At 40.8% G+C, this 26,324-nt stretch overlaps 2 protein-coding genes and 1 long non-coding RNA gene across 8 annotated transcripts; 1 reads left to right on the top strand and 2 right to left on the bottom strand.

The window, feature by feature from the left end:
- Nucleotides 1-25: 25 nt before the first annotated feature.
- On the bottom strand, nucleotides 26-2,972 carry LOC147794960 (uncharacterized). The gene is made up of 3 exons (XR_015424192.1): nucleotides 1,423-2,972; nucleotides 857-957; nucleotides 26-421 (listed from the first exon to the last, which is right to left on the bottom strand). It is a non-coding gene; the product is annotated as an uncharacterized LOC147794960 (long non-coding RNA).
- Nucleotides 2,973-5,752: 2,780 nt separating this feature from the next.
- On the bottom strand, nucleotides 5,753-15,457 carry LOC147794959 (uncharacterized). Its single transcript, XM_087132407.1, has 8 exons — nucleotides 15,206-15,457; nucleotides 14,869-14,956; nucleotides 11,085-11,276; nucleotides 10,078-10,137; nucleotides 9,696-9,818; nucleotides 9,118-9,240; nucleotides 8,456-8,546; nucleotides 5,753-8,262 (listed from the first exon to the last, which is right to left on the bottom strand). The coding sequence occupies exons 2-8, from the start codon at nucleotides 14,932-14,934 to the stop codon at nucleotides 8,132-8,134; spliced, it is 786 nt and encodes a 261-aa protein (XP_086988533.1). The 5' UTR covers nucleotides 14,935-14,956; nucleotides 15,206-15,457; the 3' UTR covers nucleotides 5,753-8,131.
- Nucleotides 15,458-15,635: 178 nt separating this feature from the next.
- On the top strand, nucleotides 15,636-23,334 carry LOC147794958 (uncharacterized). 6 transcript variants are annotated; one of them, XM_087132406.1, is made up of 8 exons: nucleotides 15,636-15,859; nucleotides 17,182-17,250; nucleotides 17,805-17,990; nucleotides 19,023-19,082; nucleotides 19,537-19,701; nucleotides 21,125-21,250; nucleotides 21,756-21,861; nucleotides 22,865-23,334. In XM_087132406.1, exons 2-8 carry the CDS (start codon nucleotides 17,203-17,205, stop codon nucleotides 23,074-23,076), a joined length of 903 nt encoding a protein of 300 aa, XP_086988532.1. In that variant the 5' UTR covers nucleotides 15,636-15,859; nucleotides 17,182-17,202; the 3' UTR covers nucleotides 23,077-23,334. The 6 variants fall into 6 exon arrangements, with proteins under 6 accessions (XP_086988532.1, XP_086988529.1, XP_086988530.1 ...); XM_087132403.1 differs by having other exon boundaries at nucleotides 15,636-15,916; XM_087132404.1 differs by having other exon boundaries at nucleotides 15,636-15,931.
- The last annotated feature ends 2,990 nt before the right edge of the window (nucleotides 23,335-26,324 follow it).

Here is a 26,324-nt window from a genome sequence, read left to right as displayed (position 1 = left end):
TTGAATCTCGAAAGGTCTGTAAAATTTCATTTGAATTTCTGAAACCTGTAACGTCTGCAAAAATTTATTCAAATCTCAAAAATAGTTTAGGTCTGAAAACTTGTAGACTTTAATTCGGTTTTGAGAAATGCATTAGATATTTTGAAATATGCCTACACCCTGTTGTATTATTGTGTCATCACTATATCTACAAAGAAAAGGAAAAAATATCTCTTAAAAATCAATAAACAATATAATATTGTGCAAGTGTTTTTTTTGGGGGGGGGGCTGTGGTACTCCAAAGTTAAGATCAACCCTATGACCTATTTGGTAAGTTCTTGGTAATGACGCTTGTCGTCCGGGTCGCCACCACCGTTGAGCAGTTCTAGGTAAGGCTCGTCTCGGGGGCTGCCATCTTGTCGAGTAGGCTCCGCAGGAATATCTATGAGGATTTAATAAACGAGAAAAGTCAAGGACTAATATTATCATCGATGGAGAAGAATCTTTATCATCAGAAACATTTTCGCCGGTACCGAAAAGACGTTCTCTTGGGTCTTAGTGCAATGTAATGGTTGGTGACCGTAGATCTTCCTTGTGAACTGTCACCGTAATTACTCACCTCGACGTGAAGTCTTCCCATCAACTGGTACGTTTGTATAATCAACGCCGATAGGCGTACCGCTTTCCAACGCCTGTTGACCAGCTCTGCCGGTTTTCGGTATTAAAAAAACTTCATGAAACTTCACTGGAAACGTCACGTTTATCTAGTTTATAATGCTTTCATTATATGCTTATAGCTAATTATTATTCTTACCGTTGCCAGTAGGTTAGTTACTACACCTAAAAATGGGTTCGAGTGAATGGAGCGTGTACGCACCACAACAGCGTTGAGATTGGACATCCCCCACTGAAGACAATCAGTGTAAAGCCAGCGATCGAAACAAAAACCTCGAGGGCACCAAACGCCACTTCCAAAGCCTGATATACAGTAAGGTAGAGTATTAACCGAGAAGTGCAGGGCATACCTTGTTTAAGGTTCACTCAATGGGAACATGCAATATGAAATTGTGCTCAAATTACTACTGCTGTGATGTACACAGCCAACTTTTAGCAAAAAGACACTTTATAGTTTTCAAAAGTAAGTATGTATGATGAAAAATTCTTTCAGTTGATGGATTTAGGCCAAACGTCTTTGTCGTTGAAAGCAAGTCCTACTGTGAGCCCACCTGAAAGGGACAATTGAAGCGTATGTCGTAACAGCGGCTATTTTGAGCTATGATGGACGATCAAAATGCTATGACTCAACACGCCGCCAAACATGCCATGGCACTCATGGCCATGTAGCCATCAATTTGTAGAGATGAACATGAAAATGGACAGCTGTAATACGAATAAAATAAAGGATTCGGAAGGGGTACACCTGTAATGTTTTCAAACACTCACCGCGGCTCTGTACTTCTTGCATCCAGCTTCCACCCCAAAGACACCAGCGCCCATATAGAAATACAAATAAAAAGAAATAGAACAGTACAAAGGTGTCAAACCACCACACCACTCCACGTCACGCAATCCTACACCATCCCAACAGACTGTCCACAATCTACAGGGAAGTACACGTAGCCGTGTGTGGCAATTTCAAGAATTTTAGGTTATACAAAATGGCACTTACTAAAAGCCCGCACCAGATGGGGGTTGCAATGCCAGTTAAGCCAGGGGATCTTACGAACACCATATCTAATATTCCAAGGGTATCAGGAAATAAACCAGGCGCTGCTTGCAAGAAACCTGTCACTTTAAGCCCCTTCCAGTTGTAGGTCTTAGGATATTACCGTCTGCATCACCAGACGCTTTTGGTGGTTTTGTCTCCTTACCAGTAAATGAAAAGGAACATCGGAATAGTGCAAAGGTAAACTTTGGCGCTGAACAAAGTGACCTTCAACCTGCGCTTTAGCCTCAGTCAACGGCAGAATTAAATGACTGAAACACATAGATGGATTCACTGTAAATAAAATTTAGGCTATTTACAAGTTAACAGAGGTGGCAGCAAGTCATTATGTGCAAGTCCAAGTCAAGTCACAAGTCATTATGTGCAAGTCCAAGTCAAGTCACAAGTCATTATGTGCAAAGTCCAAGGCAAGTCACAAGTCATTAGGTCCAGTCACAAGTCAAGTCACAAGTCATTTGGTCACAGGGCAAGTCAAGTCAAGTCACAAGTCATTTGGTCTAAACACAAGTCAAGTCAAAAGTCTCTTTGTCCAAGCACAAGTCAAGCTGCACATTATTTTCTTCTGTTGTAATAAGCAAAAATCAGGCGTCAACTTACGAAGTTACGAGTTTCGGACAGCTGAACACCTTTTCTCCAATCATTTTGACAATGCCTCCGTAATTCCCTTTTTCACTTGTGTTGTAATTACTACCATTGCAGTTTACCATATACGTGTCATATATTGGACCTCTGTTTAATTTAATAAATGTACCTTGCAAGGTGGAAATAAGCGGCGAGATGAAATGATGACATATTGAGGGCGCTGTTTATCCTAGTCACGCGTCAACGAAAAGTGTAGCAGTATATCATTGCTGCCCTGATCTACAGCTGCAGCTGGGTGAAGTAGAAGCTGCGCAAGCCGAAGTCCTTTTTTATGCACGTCAGGCGTAAACTGAAAAGCTTAATTAAAAATATATGGAGCCACTTTTTCAAGCCCAAGTCAAGTCACAAGTCATTTTTTGCAAGCCCAAGTCAAGTTACAAATCAAAGCTGGTATTTACAAGTCAAGTCACAAAAATAGCGAAACGAGTCCGACTCGAGTCCAAGTCACATGACTCGAATCAGCAACTCTGCAAGTTAAACACACAACTCGTAAGTCTGCACTGTACCTTTGCCTCTGCAACCTACGGGTTCTGTTCATGATCTCCAACGAATTCAAACCCACCAAGAAAAATTGTAGACCTACTGTGTGTCAAGCCGGGCAAAGTCAGTTAACGTAAGATTTTCTTACCCGAAAAAGCTGCTGGGGTGGGTTTTTTGTCCCCCCCCCCAAATTTTTCAACTCTGCAATTTATTTATGACGCCGATAAAATATGTAGAGGCACAGCTCTTGAGTTTAGGCATTGGTATTCCACTCCCCCCCCCCATTTTTTCAACTGCCCTGGTAAAAATTTTGGCGTGTTCCCACACGTCAACCGGTTCACAGGTCCATAACGTATATAGACCTTTTTCCAGGGATGTCACGATAGTGCTGGACCTGTGATGTGTTGTGATGGTAATGAATGCATAGTAGTGTGATAGTAATCTACCTATTCAAGATAAACTAGTAAAGCATGCAGCATTCGCACACGTGCTTGCACGTGGTTGAATCTGCCCGTAGGAATATTTGCGATCACCGTGGCCAAGGCGATCCAGACGTGGTGGTATTGGTTACATTTAGTCACGTGGGTGAAAAAGTCTATGGGTGCGTTCGATTAGCTTACACGTGTAAGTCAAACTTACACGAGAGCGTTCGTTTAGCCATCACGTGATCCTCGTGCCTGCCCTGGTGCCAGCCACTACTACCCCAGCTGGCGAGCGGGTCTCTCAGGCTGGAGGCTGCCCGAGTGTAATGACGTCACGGTGTTTATTGCCAATGGTTTCGATACAAAGGAGTTGCTAATTGTAACCTTTTCTCTTCTGTACCTATGGTTGAACACTCCCTAACAAATCGGCCTACCCAAAGAGGAGAGGTCGTTTCTCCCCTTAGCTCTTTTGTACATGGTGTAGGCTCCCCAATTCAATTCTAATTACTCATAGTTGGGGGATGGGCTTTGAATCTCCCCCCCCCATACGCACAGGTTTTAATGATGAGCAAAAAAACCTAAAGCTAAAGTTAAAGTCTCCGGTAAGACTGAGCTACATTATGTGAGTTCATTTTGTTTCCTAAATCCAAGAAAGATTGACCAAGGTTATCGATAGCATCCCCATTGGTATCGCTTGGTGAACGATAGAACACTCCAACGATGAGGGGCTTGCATCCCTTCACCCTAGTATCAGTTCAAAGTATTTCACCATTTCTTCCAGAATTACAAGTGTTTGTAACAAGGTCCCCTTTTACTAATTGGACCCCCCCCCTCCGATAGTAGCTGACTCCCGGTCTTTTCGAAAGATTGTGTGATTGACAGGAAATACTTCACCATTGCCGACACTCGAATCTAACCACGATTCAGTTCCGCATACAAAATCAGGTTTAGTACTTTCGATAAGAACTGCCATATCACCAACTTTGGAGCGTAGGCCACGACAATTCGTTGGTACAATTAAGGACCTACTCTTGCATGTGTTTTCTTAACCTGTTTACACTGTCTCTTAACTTCCCTCTTTAACGCATGATCTAAGTTAGGTGACTCAGAAACTGATGAATTACTATTGCTATCCAAAGCTTGAAATGAGTTTCCGGTATACACTTCAGAAAAGAATAAACCTGAAAAGTTCAATTCACTACAAGATGGACGAATCCAGTTGCAACTTGAATTCATGAGATAAAAGTACAGTTCATCATTCATACCACAACAAGCGCAGTGCAGCCATTTATCACAGCTATCACATTGCACCGCATGGTGGTGCTCAGAAAGAACATCACCATCGCACACACTTTATGGAGCACAGCAGTCAGGACAATACCATGGTGTTGAATTCATCACAATATTATTTGCTTCGGCAGAGTTAATCCCAGCACACTTCTGGTGAAGATGTGCTTGGCAAGTTGGCAGTCAAAACATCGTAGAACGACATGACAGACCACTCTTGCATCTAGGTGTTGGAACAGGTCCTGGGTTAAGCTGAACATTCCAGCACATTTAATCAATCCAAAAATAATAATCTTTGAGTCAAATGTCGACAACAGCTCCGGCTATACAGATCAATACGAATACAGTTACAGTTACAATTTACAGTTTAAGGTGGAAAGCTTGCGGTAGTACCATGCAAGGATACGATATCTTTAATTGTATGTATGGTTCTGAAAAGAACCACAGACGACGTACAGAGCATACTGTCCGAAACGTTGAGTTCCTCACGGTTCTTTTCAGAACCATACAGACTCACTAAGAGATCGTCTCCTTGCATGGTGCTACCGCAAGCTTTCCACCTTAGTTGTCTGTCACTGAGAATAGCTTGAAATCCCAACTTACAGTTTGTGATCCTGCGCCACTATATCCCACGTTACCAAGTCAGGGCAGCCCAGGCGTTGTGCCGGCGCCTGCAAAACTCGTATCTAATACCCTAACATTAAACAAACCCACTATCAATCTTGCAGTCACAAAAATAAGAAGCGCATTGTTGAAGTTGATGTGGTGGCGAGGAGTGGCCATAATAAAGTCTTAGAATCCTTATCCAGCATGAAGAAAATAAATTTACAAGATGGCGGCCCGCAAAATGGCGGCCCGCAGATCAAAAGTCAGGAGAACCCTGCGAAATTTCCAAACTGAGATGAATCTTAAGTTGCACTTTGAAGACAGGGTATTAAATTGTTCAAAATTGAGCTAAAAACACATCTAAAGTCAAAAATAATATCCACGGAAGTCATAAATTCAGATAGCATTACACGAAAGATTAAAAATTGGATGACTTGATGCCGTAAAAGACTTGATCCACGACGAAAGCGGCCTGGCCACCTGCGTCAGCGTTGCACAGTATCGCACTACCGTACTGATCACTTCATGTCGAGGTCAGGATAGAAAGATGATTAAAATCCATCCAAATGAACATCAAAATCCAAAAAGAATGTCACAAATCGAACAAACGTGGGTTAAAAGTCCTTTATTTATAGGATAAAAACACTGATGGCGATTCAAAAGACCACATTTTAAGCGATTTCCTTAGCCCAGACCGAGAACAAAAACTTCACGTCCTTCCACACGCATAGCGCCATAAGGACGAAATTAAAAGAAGTATACATATATAGGACAAAACATTTGACAAAGGTTTAAAGGACAAAAAAGTAATAAATATACGGAAAAAAACATATATAAAGACAAAACTAATAAATATAGAACGAACTATAGAGCACGAAACTAAAAATATAGAACAAAAGTAATAAATACGACGAAGCGCCACCACCTCGCTGCGACGCCAGACCAGTTATGATATAAGGCAAAATATATACTTTGTAGAACGGAAACAATAGCCGCAATGAGGTGATTACATGTTCCAAAAAGTGAAATTTAGCAAGGAAAATTCCGAAGCATTTACTTAGAAAACAGATTTTATTTCAGACAAAGAGGTTTGTGCAAATTAAGAGCATTAACTGTTGCCCGTGTAACTGTAGCCCTAATTCTGTATCGAGCATGGCTTGCGCCCGGCACGACGGGTCCGTAGATATGGCGCTTCGTCATTATATTTTACGCGCATGCGTGTACCCGGCATGTTACACTGCGACACGACATACCTGGGAGATTCGTTCGTCCCATTTCGTGCCTAGTATAGCGGCTTTGAGGGCCTTCTTGGAACTAGTCTCAGCAATCAAGAGGACGACGCTCCCAGCTCTGAATACTGAACCCGGCGGTTGCTATGTGGTGCAACTTATTTTGGTGTGATCTAATCAGATCGCTTGTCAAGAATTCATCCGGGTCAGGGGTTGCATAAACACAACACAGTATGCATGAAAATCAGCTGACAACGAACAGAGATCAAGTTTCAAAAACTTATTTGAGAATAAAACAAACCAATCTTAAAAACACCGGTACTAAAATATTCAAAATGAAATACTTTACAATTTTACATGTACTGTAGTTCAGACGAAAACTTGTACTGATATGTTAAAAGGGAATGATGACAAACATCATCAGAAGGAAAAAAATAGACACGACTATCTTATAAAATAACACGTAAGACATTTAAACCAGATATATTGCAAACGTGCTGTGGTGTAGCCCATTCTAACCGTGTATTAACATTGCACGTATTCTCAAGCTGGTTTCCTGAGCATTATTTGGGTCGCCCGGGTTGTGTGCGTGGTTTCGAATTTATTGAACCGCAGGTGCAAGGCCTCCAGAATATGTAGGAAATATAAAGATACAACGGCACTGAGTACACAGTGTTCATAAATACATGTACATACGTTGGGTACGGGCAAAACCCGTTATATAAGTCACAGTGAGCAAAACGTAGTACTGATGTATAATAATACATGAGTTCACACAAACTTTTACTTATTTACATGTACTATCTCCCATATGGAATATATTTTTGAGGTTAGTCAATTTCACACTAAACTGCATTATCAGGAAAGCTTCAATGTAATATTTCATTTTGCCTACATGAACAAACAGAAGACCCTGTGCGATGAACTGCACACTGAAATTGGAAGTGCTATTATCATAGTAATGGCCAATCAGGTATTGAATAAGAAGTGGTCACAACCGACCACAGGTGTCCCACTCGTCTGCTGTTCTTATACCAGCAGGGTTAGCAGTGTTAATCGACTCTCCTTACACACTGTAAATGATTGACTGAATTTTAATTTCGGTTTGAATTGTAAGGCAGTGCTTTACACAAATATTTCCATATGAAAGAACTAATATTAAGTATTATTTGAAACCTTTACAAGCAAACAGGGATAGTTTTCACTCTAATGACCACTACTATTGAATACGTATACCGGTACATGTGTAAAAAGGCTGCTTAACAAATATAATTCAAGAAGTTTAAATGTGAATAAAAATATAATACACTCACACCCATTCGGTTTATTCTGTGAATACTGAATTTAGTCAAGTCTGCTATAGATTTTAAAACGACACAGCAACAAATTATTTACAAGAAGATCTGTAGACTGAAGCCTAAAATACACTCTGGTAAAAAAGTAAAATGAACAAGTGTCCTCTGACAGTTTGGATTACACATTAAATGGAACTACATACCCAATGATGATATTACAACAAATCATATATTTCTTAAAAATAAAAATCCTTGCTACTGATCAACTGAAAAGTTGACCTTGATCATTTGAATCTCAATGTCCTAAAGTGTGCGGGAAAACAACTTGCCATAAATTCTATTGAAATTACAAGCAGTGCAAACTTAGATCTGACCAGTTCCTTACATTAATTTGATGTTTGATGCTGGGTCCACTCAAGAAATTTTACAACCCCCAGCATCTTGACACAGAGCCAACTGCATCATTTATTTAGCAAGTGGCTGGTAGTGATGTTCAGTGGGCGGGGCCTGGGGTGCAGCCTGGGCTGGAGCCTGTCCTTGAGGGGGAGGCAGATACTGTCCCTGAGGAGTCGTGAACACTTGCTGGGTAGAGTAGGCTACTTGTCGGGGTGCGGTAAGGAGGACACAATAGGAAATAACATGTCACCCAGGTGGATTCTTTTAACGTAGGTCTAAATCCTTTTGGAATGACCTTGTGACTTTTTATTCAGATTTTTCAGACAGTAAAAATTATAAAAACTAACGAAAAGCACTAAAAAGAAAGCTTAGTTTACATTAGAAGTAGCTTACCAAACTGAGGCTGGCCTGATGCAGAATAATAAGCTACTGCTCCCTGAGGTTGACCCGCAACGACAACGTGTGGATGAGCTTGGTAGTGAATCTATCGTAACAAGACAGCACATCAACAGACTTGAGATTAAATAGACAGAGCACCTGCATTTCATACTACATGTACATCCAAGAGGAGCTATGCCCCCACCATGAATCCAAAATTCATTCTAGAAAAAACACGACTGAAGGGCAATTGCATTTCTCTTCCCTTCTTCCAAAAGCATGTAAGAAGGCACAAGGTTTGATTTGCCTCACTGCTTAAAAGGCCAAAACAGGTGTCATAAAGAACTCCCATTTTTTTTAGTTCCCCCAAACAAATCAGGACTTAAAAATTTTGGTGATGGATCTGTTGTTGGGAAACTCCTACTGGCACCACACCATGGCACCTCTTCTTGTAAAGTTTGGGCCTAATGCAGATGGTGACTGCTGAAAGAGAACATACTTTGTGTGGATATATTTCATTTGCAGCCAGAAGGAACCGGCACACCTATTCATTGTTCCAACTCAGTCGGCTAGAATATGTAAAAACACATTCTAGTGATGTTGAACAAGGACTCTGTTCGGCATACAGTTGTAGTCAAACCTGTTACTGTACATGGATTCTTATTGGGGCAACTTACCACAGTACTGCTTGGCGTTGAACAGCAGACAGCGCTGCAGGTCACACTAGCACCAACAATGGCGATAATGAACTCTGCAACAGCCAGGATAACCAGCATAGCATCTACAGCCACTCGGCCGGTCTGTCGATCAAAGAAACAAATGTGGTCTGTTAGATTTGTCCTTCGAAGCATGAGGAACTGGTTATTTTTCCTGTTATTTTCTATACAAGCCACGCAAGTGAACTGTGACACAAGCCTTTCTTTGTCATTGTTCACTGATATTTGTCACTGGCTCTGTACTAGGACTTGCAAAGGGTCTTTTGATGAACTCACCCACCACAATAGTCTGCCAAGACTGCAGAATAGGCACAAAGATGCCCAAACACCCCCCCCCTATACCGAGCACTTTGGGCCCGGAATTTGTTCACCCCTTAACAAAATACATGTACATATCATTTTGTACTGCAACACACTGTCAGTGGCCTTATATTGCAAAAGCCCAGAAAAGAAGTCTACAAGTAACCAAAGCGTCCAAACTCTTATCTGATTTGATGATTTGATTTGATTTGACTTTTGATTGTCAATGACTAAAATACCTCATTACATCCGTAGTAGTAGTAGCAGCTTCCTGCGTCCACAGCTACTGCTGTAGCACTGAAACCAATGACGGTACAGGCAGCAAAACACGCAAAGATGCACATCACCATGTAACCGATCGCCTATCAAATCAATGATGTCACCAATAATACAAGAAATAAATCTTAATATCTGCTGCTCAATTTAGAATTATTCATTGGAAAATAAAGTTGGCAATTTTACTTTTGATTGTGAGACAAAACCACCTTAGAGAGCACTTACACAATCAGTGAACAGGAGTTAAACAGAGCAGTCTGCGTGGAATTAGGACCAAGGTACAAAATGGTGCATTTAAAGAACACTGAACTTCGCAAATGTCCATGAGATGGATATGTTACTTACAGCACCCTGGTTTGCCTTCACTCCAGAGACTGTACCCAAGATGCCAGCAACGCAGTAGAACTGTACATCAAAGACGAACAAGAAAATAAAAACATCAATTTTATGCTACATCCAAGCCAAGACCGGGGTCCTTGTAGACTGTTTCAATATAGTGACAAGGTGAAAAACATAAATTCTGGGGGAGCGGGTTAGCGTAGCGGTTCTTTCCTCGCTTTGCACCAATGAGGCCTGGGTTCGAGTCCCGGCTTGGCCCAGGCTTTAAGTGCATTTGGTTTCCAGTTCATACTCGCTCTCGCAGGTTTTCTCCGGGTACTCCGGTTTCCTCCTGCCACTAAAACTGGACCTTCTTCCTAACTCTGTAATGTGATGCTGATTAATAAAGTGTATGAATAAACGTACAGTTACTGGCGCAAATAGCCCGAGTTGCTGAAAGCGCCATTAAAACAAAACAACAACAACAACAACATAAATTCATGCCTTGTTCAATTTTAGTTAATTAGATTCTTTAACTGACTATTTATCCTTCACTTTTCAGAAATAATTGCAAATAATAATTATCTCCAATGTAAAGTGCACGGACAAAAACCTGCTACAAACTGCTGAGAGACAACAGTAACCTGAAATATACAATAACACAAGTTTAAAAGGTTGGACTCAAGGGCTTTGTGTATTGATCTTCAAAGGTCTATAAATGTTGGACTTTGAAAGAAAAATAGAAAAAGTTCCTTCCATACCCCTGAAAGTATGGTGACTGAAGTACAGATTGTTGAAAATGGAAGATATACATGTAACAGGAAATGAAAGGAGAAAAACTGACTTTGTATTGAAACTGAAACAATATCATACATGTCTTTACAGCAGGATCCCAATAAACGGCAAAAAAATTCCAATGGATTACTAAAAGAAAAGTACATACACTGTATGGGTTAATGTAGGTTTCCTACAAACCACCATGCCCGGAAATGGTTCATTTATCCTACATTCACATAGGCTTACAAGGCACTTACCCCAAGACCACACCAAAAAGCGTGTCCGACGAAGTAAAAGTAGGCCTGAATGGCACAGGCAACAATGCCCAAGACAACGGTCAGACCTCCCAGTACAATCTGCATGACTCCCGTCACTTTCATACTCTTCCAGTTGCCTGGCCTTGATTGGCCGCTTGAAACCACCTGTGCAGCCCCCTGCTGCACTGTCACCTACATGTAAGCAAGCACATAAAATGATACCAATAGTAGGAATATCAAGGGGTAGTGTTCTCTGACCTTCATCCATGCCATAACAAACAGTCTGGCAGCCAACAACATTTTGCTTGTCTTTCAATGTGTTTAAAAAAACCCTGAGTGCTACGTGCCCATGAACATAATCTTGACACAAAAAGTCTGTGCATGGCAAAAACTGCTTGAATTAAAAAAAAAAAAGGACTAAAAACTGAATTCCAAAACATTGTTCTTGAGGGATGGGGAGCAGAGGGGGCCCCTTATAACTATGACAACCTGAACCCATCTGGTCACAACCCTCAGCCAACTTTCCCTCTCCAGCAATGTACATGTACACAAGCAAACAGACTTCTCAGTCGTCCAAATCACAAGAGGGCCATCGTCAATAATTTTAACAAGATCTTACTGGGTTTACTTTAGCACAATGAAGCATGCTTAAAAAACAAATTTGCCAATGCTCTTTGGAATGCATGTAGAATATAATTTAATACACTGAGTCCGTATACAAAGCAGTTTGATTATGAGTGCAATCAATGCATGTTCTTTGGAAATAAGAATATGGCTGAGTCAGTTCCAATAATTCACTGTTGGAATATGCCTCCTTCAATTCGATCGAATATCCGACTATTCCATTTTATCGACCGGCAGATTGATATACAAAATCAGTTGCAATAATGCACACAATGTAATAATCAGTATAATAGCTTCTCTCGTCTTGGAGTATCTCCAGCCACGATTTAGCAAGATTTAAGAGGCGAACAAGAGGAACATTTCTATACCTTTTAAATGCTTTAATATATAAATTAACGTTTTGAGTCGCAAGATTTCTGTCGCTTTTCATTTGAATCTGCTTGAAAAAACCTCCATAGTGCAATATTTCTCATTTAAAACAAAAGAATATTTTTCCCTTCCTTTTCACGAAGTTTTCATTTGAATACACAAATTTGGAAAATAGTATATTTTTTATAAAATACAGATATTCAACACAGCCCTGAATAAAAAAGTCACCTCAGCTGCTACAAAATTGAAATGTACCAGCAAAAAAAAAGGAAAAACACAATGGGTTTGAAGAATTGAATGAACTGACAAAACAGGCAAATGATGAACACTGAATAAACCAGCAACTCAATAGTGCAACATCTGATAGAAGTTAGGCAGAAAAGTATTCTAAAGCTGTGGGTAAAATTAACAATTGAGTTCATAACAACTTCTCCAGATAAACAGATACATGTATCTTTGCATAGACACTTGTCTTCGGTACTTGTAATCCACAAACCAACTGGGCATTTCCATTACTTTTTTATTTACTTTGACCATTTTTTAAAAACAAATATTAAATCTACTGCATTCAAGAAAACAGAGATCTTTATTTCCCAGACCTAGAAACCCAAACAGAATCTTCAAATGTGGGTTAGTGTCATGAAAATAATTTCCCATTTTCAATCTATGAAAAGGCAATGATTGTTATGTGTACAAATGCCTGGGTGTACCTGTTGGTATGTGTACCAGTGTTTAACTGGTACTGGTGTGAATAACCATGGAGGAATAACCAGCTACTCCTGGATGCCTTGAGTATTATGTTTGTGCAGTGTGCATGCAGTGTACAATAATAAAAGTACTCTCCTGTCTGGACTATCAGTTTGCACTAAAGCCTTGGGTGGGCCTGGCATGACCTTGAATTGCATTTCATAACAGTAACAAATGTCATCGGTATTATTAAAATGAGATTTGAATTAAATGCTACATGTATTTCACTTACACGTATGTACATGTATATATGTAAAGTTGTTTCCTAGGCAATTTTATTTCTTATTTCTGTCACACTGATTGCAAGATGGTGGGTATAAATTTATCACAACTATCTATCCTAGTTATTCTGAATTAAGCTTTGCCTTCACAGTAAAATGCACTGAAGAGGAACTTGAGGGATTAATGAGTAACCATGTGTACTTGTTTCTTTGAGTATAGTGTCACACAAAGCATACATGTTCTTTTGGAAAAATTCCACCAAAATGTTGCAAATAACTTAATCTTGCTGATTTTGAAATTAGCGCAGAACTTTCAGATCAAATGTATACTCTGATTTTGTATAATGCTCAAGAAAACTACAACCCAGGTATACAAGTACACAAGAAAGTGACAATCAATGTATATATACGCCATTTTTGAACACTCAAGACATAAATTTCCTTAGTTGTTCTATCTGCACTAAGTTCTTGTGGTTCTACTCCTTTGTTTGGGTTTTAGTCAAAGCAATTTTTACATTGGTTTTTAGAGACAGTACATGAACCCACTCAGCGACATACATGTTCCTTAAATTTGGGGAATAATTCCATACACTGCCACCACAAATTTATCCTTACAGTGACATCAAAGAGATAACATGTCCTAAAAAGTCACTGAAAATAAAAACAGGGAAGAATACTGAGACAGTTACCGTGGAACACTGTTGTAACAAGGTACATGTACATGTACTTAGGACTTTACAAAATACCATGTATAACACTGTTTCTAGACCAGTTTCACCGGGTTATTAGTGTTCCGGGTGTGAAGTACTGCCCAGAAATAAACTCTTTCATTTGAATAATGCACAACACTCATGACATTATTTGATTTTTTTGTTTAATTGTACAGTAGTTCTAGTTCTGCTTCTTCATTTGGGCTATGGTCCGGGGCGTTCTTTTGATAAAGGCAATAGAAGATCTAATATTGCGACAAAATTAGGAGTAAATGTTTCTTATTTCATTCGAATGCTTGAGTTGGGATGTAGCTTAAAGCAATGAATCTATACCAGTATAATAAACCCATCCCAGTATGCGAAATGACAAGGCTACCAAGACTAGCCGGCCCATCACTCAATGAAAATCTGAAATGTTTATAAACACAGTTCATCCACCATCCATCCATTCAAAGCCCAAAGTCTAACTTCACCCAAACTCCTCAGTTGGGTAAGAGTTCCACATACTCTAAACATCTGCATTATTACTCAAGCTCAGAAAGGTCCACTTCTTGAGCGTTGTGACATACTATGCAATGGTGTTGTTTAAGTATTCTCAATGTTTTATCTGCGCAGAGGCAACGACATAAGATATCGCTGAGGGTTGATATTTTACTACACAACAGCAGGGGAAAATGAATGACACCCACTCTTTCCCTCTCGATTGTGTTCCAGCTACACATGATAAGATAAGACCCCGCTTTTTTTTGTAATTTAACACGTGCGATTCACAAAAGTGCACCTCCAAGAGTTTGATACGCAAAATCTGTCGACCCAACGTGTGTCTTGAAAGGATTGACAGATTTTGTGTTGTGACTGGCCAACACGTTGCAAACCCTTGGAGGCACACTGTTGAGAATCACCGTATTACTAGGCCCTACTTTAATTCATTTCATCTCATGGTGTAGGCCTACACTGGTTTACAACTCAGCAATGTACAGAAAATTGCTGCAAACATTTTCTGTGCGGCATATGATTAACAATGAATAAGATTTAGTTATTAGCATCTGCCTAGAGCATGTTTCGTGTGTTAAGTACTGAATATCCAAAGATGCAGAAAATTATCCGACTTACCACCTGATGTTGCGGAGCCATTTGAGTTTGGCTTGGCGTGTAAGCTGGGGGTTGTTGCTGCATCATGAAATCAAAGTGTCGGCTAAGGCTAGAGGATGTATAAACAAAACTATCGTAAACATGATAAAAACTAAAAATTCGTACGATTCACAATCAAGCCACATATGACATAAATCACTTGCGCAAATTTGGCAATAGCTGATGTAGCCTACCCAGATTGGACCATGGAGCTATAAAAACGCTCCATGGTTGGACGTTGTATTTATTTCATTACGACTCTGTAACGTAGTACGGTCAGGGAGTCCACCTGGGGCTGAGCTACATGTATGTAGCTTACCTTAAATTTGCCTAGGCTTGATGTTCGATCACTCTTTAGTTTTGAGCAATTCCAAATCACAAAAACGAATTAGGCCGTTGTATATGTGCGGTAGAGATGTGTCGATGGATAGAGATGAGCGGCAGAGATGTGCCCTCGTCACTAGTGCTGGTGGTATGAGGCCGGCGATCGCGCAATCGATTTGTCATTCGTGAACGAAAGCAGCGTATCTGATTGTTATGGAGAGGGTAAAAGGCAAAGGGTGAAACTCAACGCTAAAGATAGCGAAATACGTCACTGTTTCTATAGTATCATGATCGTCCCCATATGTTTAACTACCTATTACCACCACCATGGGCTTACACTCTGAGCTCGTCGTACTTTGGATACGAAATCATTATCGTCAGACTAGGTGTGGTTCCCAGACCTACGTTTGTTTTGTGTGGCGTATGCGCATGGTCGGCCTTCCGGGTGGGTGTTTTTGCATAATTATTTGCATCAAGCTAGCTGCACCTGTCATTCCTGGCGTACGTTGATTAGGGTGTTCACGGAAAGAGACACGAGGCCCACAATGCCTACTGTACCATAACCGATATCGTACTACTACGTTCGAGCAAGGATTCGTAGCGACGCCTACAGGTAGTGTGTCAACACTGCGCAAAGCCAATCCAAGAAGTCAGTGCAATGCTAGCTGAATTTCCTGCCAGCTACATGTAGTGTTGGGCTCATCGTGTAACGTTGTTTACTGTAATTTAAAAGTAATGTTAGACTAGCACTGCCAGCACGTAGGCCTAAGCCTTATTACCCTCAGAGCTGTGAGATCCGACGTACCCCACAGTTCTGGGGGTAAGCTGTATTATTGTGAGCGTAATTCTTGAAGTCTTGTATGAAAGGTCTGGGCACATATGGCCGCCTCAGGTTGGAAACATAAAGGGCAAACCGCAACGGTGGTTTGTTGACTTGGTCGATGACTAGGCCTACATCATGCTTAATTACTGTAGGGTTGATGTTGTAAAAAGATAGTAGGATTTTGAGTTTTTAGGGAAACTATGAGGGAAACTGTAATTGTTTTATCACATGACACACGATGGATTCAAATTTGCATGGCTGATTTATCAGTAATAAAATCACATTTCTCAGAATTGACAATTCCAAATTTTCAAAACATAGGGCCAGCTCAATAAAGAGAGCGTTGCCTTTGGTGTATTGAGGGCTGACCACTTCAAACAAAAAACGGAGGGTTCCCCAAATGTATTTCCTTACTTGTTTTCCATGGAGGTGGTGCCTTTTGGTTTCCAGAAGAAGCATAGACCTACAACGATTTCCCATTATCAGCAGTTATATTTGCAGAGTGCTTTCAGGCCTTCTAAGTTAAGTATGGTAGGCAAGGCTGGCTGTGATCATGGTTGTTCCAGCTGTAATTGGTTGTAGGCAATGTTACCAGGGATGATCATGAGGCTGTGTTTTTTTTTGTTTGGAGGAGCTCAGCTGTAAATTATATCCAGTAGACATTGTAGATGGTGCTCTAACTTTCACTTTGGATTCTAGCGATAAACTTACCCATCAAAGAATATGTGAATTTTCCTGCATACATGTAACTTGTTTAGATTGCAATCCGACAAATTCAGTCTTGCAAGATTGCCCAGTTGTTTATCAAGTCCTGCTGCCCTTTACTTTCGTTGCAGTGGCTCCAGTTAATCTGCATAATATCCTAGCTTTGCTAACGATAGGGCAACAACACACACTCATTGTTTTTTCATTATCATAATGAGCATTTCATATCTCCCGTACGGGACTTCATTTTGGTTTTAATCCTTTTCTAAACATTTTAGTTCATCAGTCATGTCAGTCACATCTGTAAAGTACATTGGCCCACATTTTTTGCCTGTTATTATTAGTGAATCTCATTCATGTAACCTCACATAGGAACAGTAGTTAGTTTGTAAGTCTGAAAAACTTAAAACATTTGAATATTTTCTTGCACAACTCTCTTGCAGGATACATGTATTTGTTTCAACATGGAACAGCTGCCGAGCCAACCAATGACTATTTCACAGCAGCCAGTGGTAGGTTTCATATTTGAGAATGAACCAACCACAGGATAAAAAAGTAGCCGTCATCGTTTTAAAAAATGAAACAGAAATCACGTAAATGCCACTTCAAATTAAAAACACATAGGAATGAAATTTTCTTTGAATTTCCTTTATTTAAACAATAACCCCTGTTACCCCCTCTACAGGGTAAAAGACCTTATACTCAGCAAACCTTTCTTTAGCCCGACGCGGGGTACTGGCGTACAGTTGCTTTTGTGCACCACTGCGTAACACTAACGGACGAATAAAGCTTGGGCTTCAAACTCTGTTGTATTTGTGATATACGTGACTGGAGCGAATTTTATTGGGCCCGGGAAAAATTTGTTAGCCTAATATGGAATAATTATGCACAGGACGAAGGTCACAGGCATGAAAATTATGCCAGGAAACTTTTATCCAATCAGATTCTTTTCGTGCACGTCGGGCCTCGTTGAGTGCAGGGGGTGGTAATCGTATGGCCACTCCATCACAGCCATTTGGATTTCACACTTAAGCAAAAATTACCGCTTCAATCCCTTGTCTGACAGGTGACCGTTCAAGCTGACCAAACAGCGTCCAACATGGCTAGGACTCGTGGTCAGTGGAAGGCTTTGCGAATCACTGGCTTCCTGCAGGTTTTTCTCGGTATTTTCTCTGTTTTGCTGGGAATCCTTTCCTTCGTTTTCAAGACGTATGCGTACATTGTTGGCATTGGAATATGGATTGGACTTTGTGTAAGTGAAATCAGACAAAAAAATGTGTTTGTGCTAAGGGCCGGCGACCATTTAGACCCGGTTTGAAAAGGGCCCCCCGGTAAGCTCGCCCGGTTGCAAAAACCCCTTTCATACCGGCCTGGCTACTGGCCTGGGATGCTGGACTGGTTGTTGATCTCGAACTTCTTCATCCTGGGGTCTATTGTTTGCAAGTACTGGTACATGTAATCTAGAAGGAACCTTCTTGTGGTTTTTAATCCTTCAGCTCTATACAATGTTTACACTAATCCGCTTATACCCCTATTCATCTGTGCAAGCATGGTGGGGGAAGCCTTTCATCAGGGACTTTGAAATGCCAATGTGCAGACGGGCCTTATACCGGCCTGGAGGAGGCTGGATACCGGGCAGGCTTTATACCGACCGGGTGGGCTACCGGGGGGGGGGGGGGGGGGGCCTTTTCAAACCAGGTCTAAATGGTCGCCGTCCCTAAGTATTAACATACAAGGGCCCACTCAGCAAACATGAGCTTTAACACAACTTCCCAAGACCCTGTACCCCAACTTCCCGAGACCCTGTACCCCAACTTCCCAAAACCCTGTACCCCAACTTCCCAAAACCTTGGACCCCAACTTCCCAAGACCCTGTACCCCAACTTCCCAAGACCCTGTGGCCACAAATGGGTCTGTTGCCTCAATGGTTTCACCGTGGAATAGTTAGCAATGGAAGTCTTAAAAGATTTTTCAGGAAAAGGTAATGAGGAATCTACGTAACCCGTTATTTCAAAATTGTAGGTTAAAGAGCTGTTAATCTTTAGGTTCTTTAACTAAATTTTGCATATATGAAAGCTTGTACTTTCACCATAATGGCCTGTTTCTTAGGGTAGGGTACTTATGATTTGTGGTCTGCCCTTTTCATTTTAAAAACTCACAGCAACCCCATTCTAATTCCCATATCCATGGCATTTTAGTCTCAGTAATGCCACAGGTTTCTTTGTTTATGTGTTCAGAATTCACTCGGTGCTATTGCACAACTATTTTGTCCTTTTGTTGATAGTTCTTCATCGTGGCAGGGATTCTGGGTATAGCGTCAAGTGGAGCAGAGAGAAAAGGCTTGGTAGGTTGGTTGTGGTCATTGGATCTTAATGTCAGAGGACAGCATAATGAAATTACCCATGCATGCTGTTGACGAAAGTTATTGTTACACATACCCATCGAAATTCCATCCTCCTGTGAGGTGGAAATGAGACATGGTCCGGTTTTTCAACATCGGAGTTTTTTTTGCATTTTGCATATTCTCTTCTGTCTCCCAAGTTTTATTTGATCAGGAATGGCATTAAGAGTGACATTTGCTGAAGTTTTTGCTTGTAGAAGGTGGAATGGTCTTGGGCCGATGGCGCATGCCTTACTTCAAATGTTAAAATTTTATGATCAGTACAACTGTCAAACAGTGGGCCCTTCAGCCACGTTTGCTTCAATATTGTAGCAGTCTGGTTTGTTCCTCTGTCTGTATTTGCTAAATTCGGAGCATTGGGATGCTTATGATATGCCATTGATTTCTTTCTCTTCAGGTCATTGGGTACCTTACTATGTCCATCATTGCCTGTGTGGCTGCTGGGGTGATGGTCATCTGTGCTGGTGTTTTTATCGCGAATGACGAGTACTTCTGCCCTGACTGGTGGTACCTGGCTTATTCTCATGAATTTTCAGACCGCGCTGGCTGCTCATCTTCACACGTAAGTTTCCAACATGGAAAAACATTCCATTTATTTTGACCTCACATGACATCGAAATGACAACGAAATGCCATCCAATTTGAGGATGAAGTCGTAATTTATTTGCACAAGATATATGGAAATTTTAACAAAGTAACAGAAATAGTAGATGGATTTGTAGGCTGAATGACTCTTTTTTCAGTACAGGCATATTTGTGGGCGCACTCTTGAAAGTTACCCTGAGCTGCACGAGAAGTATGCACCTAAATTAATACATGCCCGGCAATTGCTCTTATTTTGAGTTTCAAAGCCTAGAAATCAGAGCACTCCAATATTTGGTCGCAAAACAAAGACCTGAAAAGCATCTTGCTAATAGCATGCTGTACGCCATCTAGGAAGTTTCCTCATCCTCGTTAAACATTGAAATCATCAGAGCACCATAGAAAATAGGGAATGTTAGCAAAGAACAGTGAACGGCAATACACACAAGCCTTCGGATCAAGTGTGAAGTCCGTGTTGCACAGGCACACAATGATGCCTGACTACAGTTGCTTCATTTAAAAACATTCCCTGTAAGAAAACGCAATGATGCATGACTACAGCTGCTTCATGTAAAAACATTCCCTGTAAGAAAACACATACACGCGGCTTCATTTCACTTATCCATTTGCTTTTTCAGTCACTGAAGAAACAGCCAATTGGACCTAAATGTTGTTGCTGTCTAGTTCCCAGACCAAAAGATCACAACCACATTAATGAAGCATTCAACAAATAAGAGTGCATCAGTGTAGTAGATATATAGCAGCTTAGCAGTGAGACCAGGGCCCAATTTCACAGAGCTGCTTAACAGTTAGCAGAAAAGGCATGTGCTAACTTAAGCGGACAAATTTGCTAACCTTAAGCACTACATGTATTTCATAATGGTGCTTGGCGTGGCTGTGCTAATGCTTGCATGCGCCCAGAGATTTCTATTGTTATGTCACTACTTTCAAGCCAATTATTCCTCCAAGGCTAGCATGCCTTTGGCTGTTCTTAATGCTCATGGTCTCCATGAAATATGTGAAGCCTCTGTAAGCAAGAAATTGTTTGCCAAGCTCCACCTTGAAATCAGGCCCAGGTGCTTAGATTCTGTGTGCACTTTGTCTTCCCTTGTCTGAGTTTCCAATTTTGGCAGGGTTTCAACTGCATTGATAGCTATTCAGGCAGGAGTGTTTTTTCTTTTTTTTCCCCTAAGCAAACAAGAAGACTTGTGATGAAAACAGGCTTCTTTCAGAATTGGGATGGGTTCATACATCTCCAAGCATGTCAATTTTCAAGGCATTCCTTCTGGACGTGGTCTGCCAGATGTTTTGGTTTTGTCCCGCAGAGTTTCGTTTTCTTGGCGCCATCTCAAGATAGCATTATTGACTTTAGCTGTTGTGTTTCTCCAATCTCTCTTTTGCAGGGTACCCGTATGGCAATCAATGCAGTGACTTTGGTTGTCGGTGTGGCACAGATGGTTGTCGCTATTGTCGCTGCCAGCATGACGTGTTGTACCATGTGCCTCAATCCTAGCCCTGCCTACCCTGTGGTACGAAAAAAACAACCTTAAAAAAAAACCACTGTCATTCAAATGAAAAAAATCTGCAATTTTACGAGTGGCAGAAAATTTGTCAATATCCCTCCAGAATTTTGACTTTCTTACTTATGTAGGGAAAAAGACTATGCCGTTTGGAGCAAGCTTTTGTTCCCTTTTCATATGGAATGTGCCATCTTTGTAGAGTATATCCAGACCAGAAAAATTCTTATCAGTATGGCGACAAAAAAAATGCTGTAGAGAAAATGCTTGAAGTGAAAGTTTCAAAGTTACTGGTGGGTGAAGACAAGGGACCTTTTTATGTACAGGTCCAGATGAAGCATCCAGTGCCTTTGCTGTTAGTCTTGCTTCAAGGTGGTATTTTAGGCATGTTACTTACGAGCATAATATCTGGCTCCACTCCACTAGTACTTGACATGAAGCAATAGTACCTGTCTTGAATCAAGACTGTGTGAGTGAATGGTGCTATCAACTTTTAACCCTCCTCATCTTCTCATAGGTTTACTACCAGAGTGCTCCACAGGTCATGATGGCACCACAGCCACAGAATGTGGTTCAATATGCATTTGTGCCCCAGCAGCAGTTTCCACAGCAGCCTCAGACTGGTAAGTGTTAAAGGTCAAAGGTCATAGGTATTTGAAGTCCTTTTCTGGCAAGTTCGGCTTGCTTCAGCGTCCCTCTCAATCATAAAATGCATGTGAGTAACTTTGCGGTGGCCAGAAATGATCCCTGCATCTTTGGAAATCACTGACTGTCATGACTGTACAGGCAGCATGCAACCATTTGCCCATAGAAGTGAGTGTCATTAACCACTTCCTGCCGGGGATTCCGGGATCGGAGACGTATGGTTTATATGGGTGGCTGGGGTCTCCGAACTCGGACAAAGGAAACAGGGCCCTGTAACAAAAGACCGTACTCTGAACAAAAGACCAGGCTGCTGGGCATTACCGACAACCAGGCTGCTGGGCATTACCAACATTTTTCACTCTCAAAAGTGGTGATAATCCTTGGTTTGAAACCGTATACTAGGGTTTGGGGCATTGAGAGCGAGCGGATTACCACCGGGGACAAAAGTGCTCCACCACCACAGCGATGAGCCACACTGCACCGTTGCACGCTAATCTGGCCCCTATTGAAAAGAGGTCAGCAGTGCACTAAGCCAGGTTTCGTGAACAAAAGACAGTTATACAACACCGCACAATCTGGGCTCTGTTTACAAGGCTGCTGGCCTGGCTGAAATACTCGGAGCGTCAATGAAGGTCACCTGTCAACTTAGAGTAGTGTCTAAAGATTACCTGGTGTGGCTATAAACAACCGGTAAATGAAATGATGAATTTTTGAAGGATTTTGAAAACGGAAAAATGACAGTCATGCCGGCCCAGCATCATCAACATTGAAAAATGCCCCGGCATGAAGTGGTTAACAACCTAAGCCAGTTGCTTCAGACGTAGTCATGCGGTCACCTTTGACTCTTCTTTTGGCCTGAGACAAAGGGGTCAACTGAATTTGAACAAATTACAGATTGCCAGAGCTAGTGACGTTACTGGAGTGCAGTGGACCAGTGTAAAAGTAGCGTTGGGTTTTAACATGTTTCTTTGCACTGGTTAGGTAATATCGTGTATACTGGGCAGCAAAGCGGGATACCATCTCAGCCTCAAATGCAGCCCCTTCTCCAACCCCAGTGGCAGGGCCAGTACCAGCCTGCACCCCAGGGAGCCGCCCAAGCACAACCAGAAGCCCCGCCCAACGCACCACCCCATCCTGTCCCTGAAACGCCCAACTTTCCAGAGGATCACTTCAACAAACCTCTCATAACCTAAAGTTCAAAGGTCATGAACTAACATTAACCCTTCGGAGGATTGAAGCGTAATTGGCTCAAAGGCAAGTGGTCGAAGCACCGAAACTGATAAATACTTTATCTTGCCTTTTGTATTAACCTTTTTAACCCAAGAACAGTGTACACTTTGTCAGATGCGGCTTATTAGTGTAGTTTCCTGGTTTTGAAATGGTTTTCTGTACTTTTTATACAGTACTTCAGTATATTAACTACAATGTAAAAAAAAAGCATAACCAATTTTCAAATATATATTTTAAAGAAGTGAACTTGCGAGTGAAGCATTTAGGCATCTTTAGCTTCCAACACTGAAGAGGTTTCAATCTACTTGTACATGTACATACAAGGTGCTTGGTCTAAAGTAACGTTTATTTCCTTTTCACAGCTTCACCTGAAAAGTAAGGAACGAGTAATTCTACTAAGCAAACATGAGGCTGTGTTCTCTTTGATTTTTTTTTCACTGTCATTTGTCAGGCTTGCTTTTTTTGCCATCTGTCTTAATATTATTCGATTTGTTATAAACTATAGAGCAATCCAGTGACCAGAATTAGAAGCCATTTCTGCCAGGCCATCCTGTTTGAGTGCAGGTGGTACGTGCGCAGTACATTTCTCTCAGACCAATAGCCTGTTGTTACTTGGCAAAATAAGTGCATGCGCTCAAGATAAAACTCTTGCGTTACTGTGATGGCCTTGCAGGAGTGGTCTCTGCTTGGATTTGTCAATAGTGTATTTTTTAAATATCTTGGTATGGGTACTGCTGTTTTTTTATACAAAACTTTTGAGCAACTGTGAGAGATTGTGTACACTTTACCGTGTACAGCTCTAGACGTATTGTTCGATGGTTGTCTTAGAGAGCAACTATTTCAATCAATTTGAGTTAGCTTTTAGTAGACCTGTTTTCTGCTTGTTAAAATGAAAAGCTGTCAGAGAGGATGATAGAAAAATGGTAAGAAAAGTTTAAATTGCATTTCTTTAAATATATATAAAATATACATTTATGCAGAACACTGGACGTTTGACGGTATTATTTTCACTTGGGGAGTAGGAAAACAGTTGCAGAAACACAAATGTATAGCAGAATTGAACTTGCTTAGTTGAAGTTGCAGTACCATGTGCAAAAAGTTTTAATATTTGCCTCTTAATTCCAAATGAGTGGTAGATATCTGAGGGTCACGGGAGACCATTCGTGTCAGAAGGCTATTATGAACCTTAGTTTTGCATTCCTAAATTTGAATTAACCTGGATTAACCTCTGGTTAGAGTCCTCGTGAAATGGGCTTGAACTACATATTCTCCTGTCATAACAATCTGCTAAGTGACCTTTAATTTGGTTACTTTATAAGGAGTCCATTTTAACTCAAACAAAGAAGTATAAAGGGATCATATAGCTAGTGGTAACATTCTGTGAATTTTGATACCCATGTTTTTAAATTTTTGGTAGATCTAGCAAGCATGTCACAATTTTTTCTTTCTTGTATTGCTATTTTTGCATTTAATTATCCTAGAACTTAACTTTTATTTTTTGGAAAGCATTGGACTGTTACATACTTTTGTGCTTTGAAAGCACTTGCTTGTTTTTTTTAACGTTTTGAGTTTTTATTGAAGGATGCTCAAGCTGATGGCACTGGTATCTATCAGTAAAAAAGATCAGTTGAGCTTCATGTTGAGGCAGTTTGCATTGTAGTGACTGTACTTCCAAAGCCTGAGAGAAGTTAATACTTCTACATTATATCTCTGGGTTTCATTCCAACAATGATTGGCAACATTAAAAGTTTCAAAGTGAGACGAATTAGTTTTGACGTGAGCAATATGTCATGATGTTTGTAACACGATATGTGAATTGTGCAATGAAAAGTGTTTGAAATAGCATTGGTTGCGTTTTGCAACTTTTGTGACTATACAACAAAATGTTGGGTTTTTGTTGTTGTTTTTTTCATCATTGAAAATATCTCACTTTCCTTATGTTGGTCATAAACACAGCTTTAATGCTACCTATGATATCTCTTTCAATTTTCTGATAAACGGCTCTACTTAACTCCTCGCGGATTTTGGCAAGTGGAAAGATAACTGATGATGAGGGCGCCCAATTACGTTCGTGGAAGTGCCGCGCCACAAGTCTGTGTACGGGGCGCTCTCGACGAGTTCGAGTAGAATGCGCCACTACTCGAACTCGTCGTGAGCGCCCCATGTACACAGACTTGGTGGCGCGGCACTTCCGGCTGCCTGGTCTATGTAGTTTGTTTACCAACAAACGCAGCAAGGGCGAACAACTAAACGAGGTGAGTCTCGGACGATCTATTTCAAGTTCCAGGAGTGTCTGGAAATATTTTATTCATAGTGCAGCGCATGGAGGAAGTAAAAGCATTCCGTGAGCGTAATCGGCAAGGACAGTCCAGTTCAAGTCTTGTCACGGTGCTTTCGTGTCAGACTTGTCCTTCCTCGATTTCCTCCATGGTGTATGCATGGTCACGATGGTGTATGTGACTCTTTGCTTAACACACAATAAGCATGCTAAGCCTGCGCCGAGTAGGGCCTACAGTCGTTTTCCTATAGTACATGTATGTGGTTCCGGATATTTCCTAACGTTATTTTCGGATAGCTCAAAATGAAGACCTGCCTCTTTTGTATTGTTTTTCAGTACTACATTCTAAAACTGATTATGTTTGAAAGGTGAAATGTTCGTTTCTTGTATAAATATCGCTCTATGAAAGGCCAGATTTCCGTTTTGCACTTTGACATTTTTGAATGGTTTGTCAAAACTTATGGGGGGCCAAAAAATTGTCAAAAATTTACAGGGCAAGAGGTCACTCATATAACCGTGCTAAATATTTGTGATTCCAAATACTTTTTTCATACACAACAATCGTATAAATGTTTGCATAGAGGCCTGGGGTCTGATGTCTGCTCTGCTCCCACATCAGTGGCGAATGTCAGACTCCACAGTTCTGGGGTAAGGCCTAATGTCTTTTTAATCAAAATGACTTAGACATTCAGTTTTTTAAAAATTGGCCAAAAACTGAACTGAATTCCTAGGTTCAGATTATGCTTTAAGTGTATGCAGATATGTTGCAAATTCAAGTACATGGCAGAAATGTATGTGACGTAATGGGTTTGTCAACTGTGTGGCGTGTTGATAGCATGCTGTGCAGCTGAAAATGCCAAAACTTAGGCAAGTTCTATTTTTTAATTCATTGGAATTTTGATATATGAACTAATTTCTTCTGAATTAAGAAAT

This window comes from Acanthaster planci, unplaced genomic scaffold (genome assembly GCF_054643075.1).
Source record: "Acanthaster planci isolate LZ-2023a unplaced genomic scaffold, COTS_SCS Contig258, whole genome shotgun sequence".
NCBI classification, from domain to species: domain Eukaryota; kingdom Metazoa; phylum Echinodermata; class Asteroidea; order Valvatida; family Acanthasteridae; genus Acanthaster; species Acanthaster planci.
This window is presented reverse-complemented; position numbering and strand designations above follow the sequence as displayed.

Bases quoted from the DNA above. Each gene is read 5' to 3' on its own strand.
- LOC147794959 (XM_087132407.1), bottom strand. From the start codon at position 14,934: ATGATGCAGCAACAACCCCCAGCTTACACGCCAAGCCAAACTCAAATG. The intron at 10,138-11,084 runs GTAAGTGCCTTG...TTTGATGTACAG, and splicing joins CTTTTTGGTGTGGTCTTGGG to TTCTACTGCGTTGCTGGCAT. The intron at 9,819-10,077 runs GTAAGTAACATA...TTGATTTGATAG, and splicing joins TGAAGGCAAACCAGGGTGCT to GCGATCGGTTACATGGTGAT.
- LOC147794958 (XM_087132406.1), top strand. From the start codon at position 17,203: ATGGAACAGCTGCCGAGCCAACCAATGACTATTTCACAGCAGCCAGTG. The intron at 19,702-21,124 runs GTAAGTTTCCAA...TCTCTTTTGCAG, and splicing joins CTGGCTGCTCATCTTCACAC to GGTACCCGTATGGCAATCAA. The intron at 21,862-22,864 runs GTAAGTGTTAAA...TGCACTGGTTAG, and splicing joins TCCACAGCAGCCTCAGACTG to GTAATATCGTGTATACTGGG.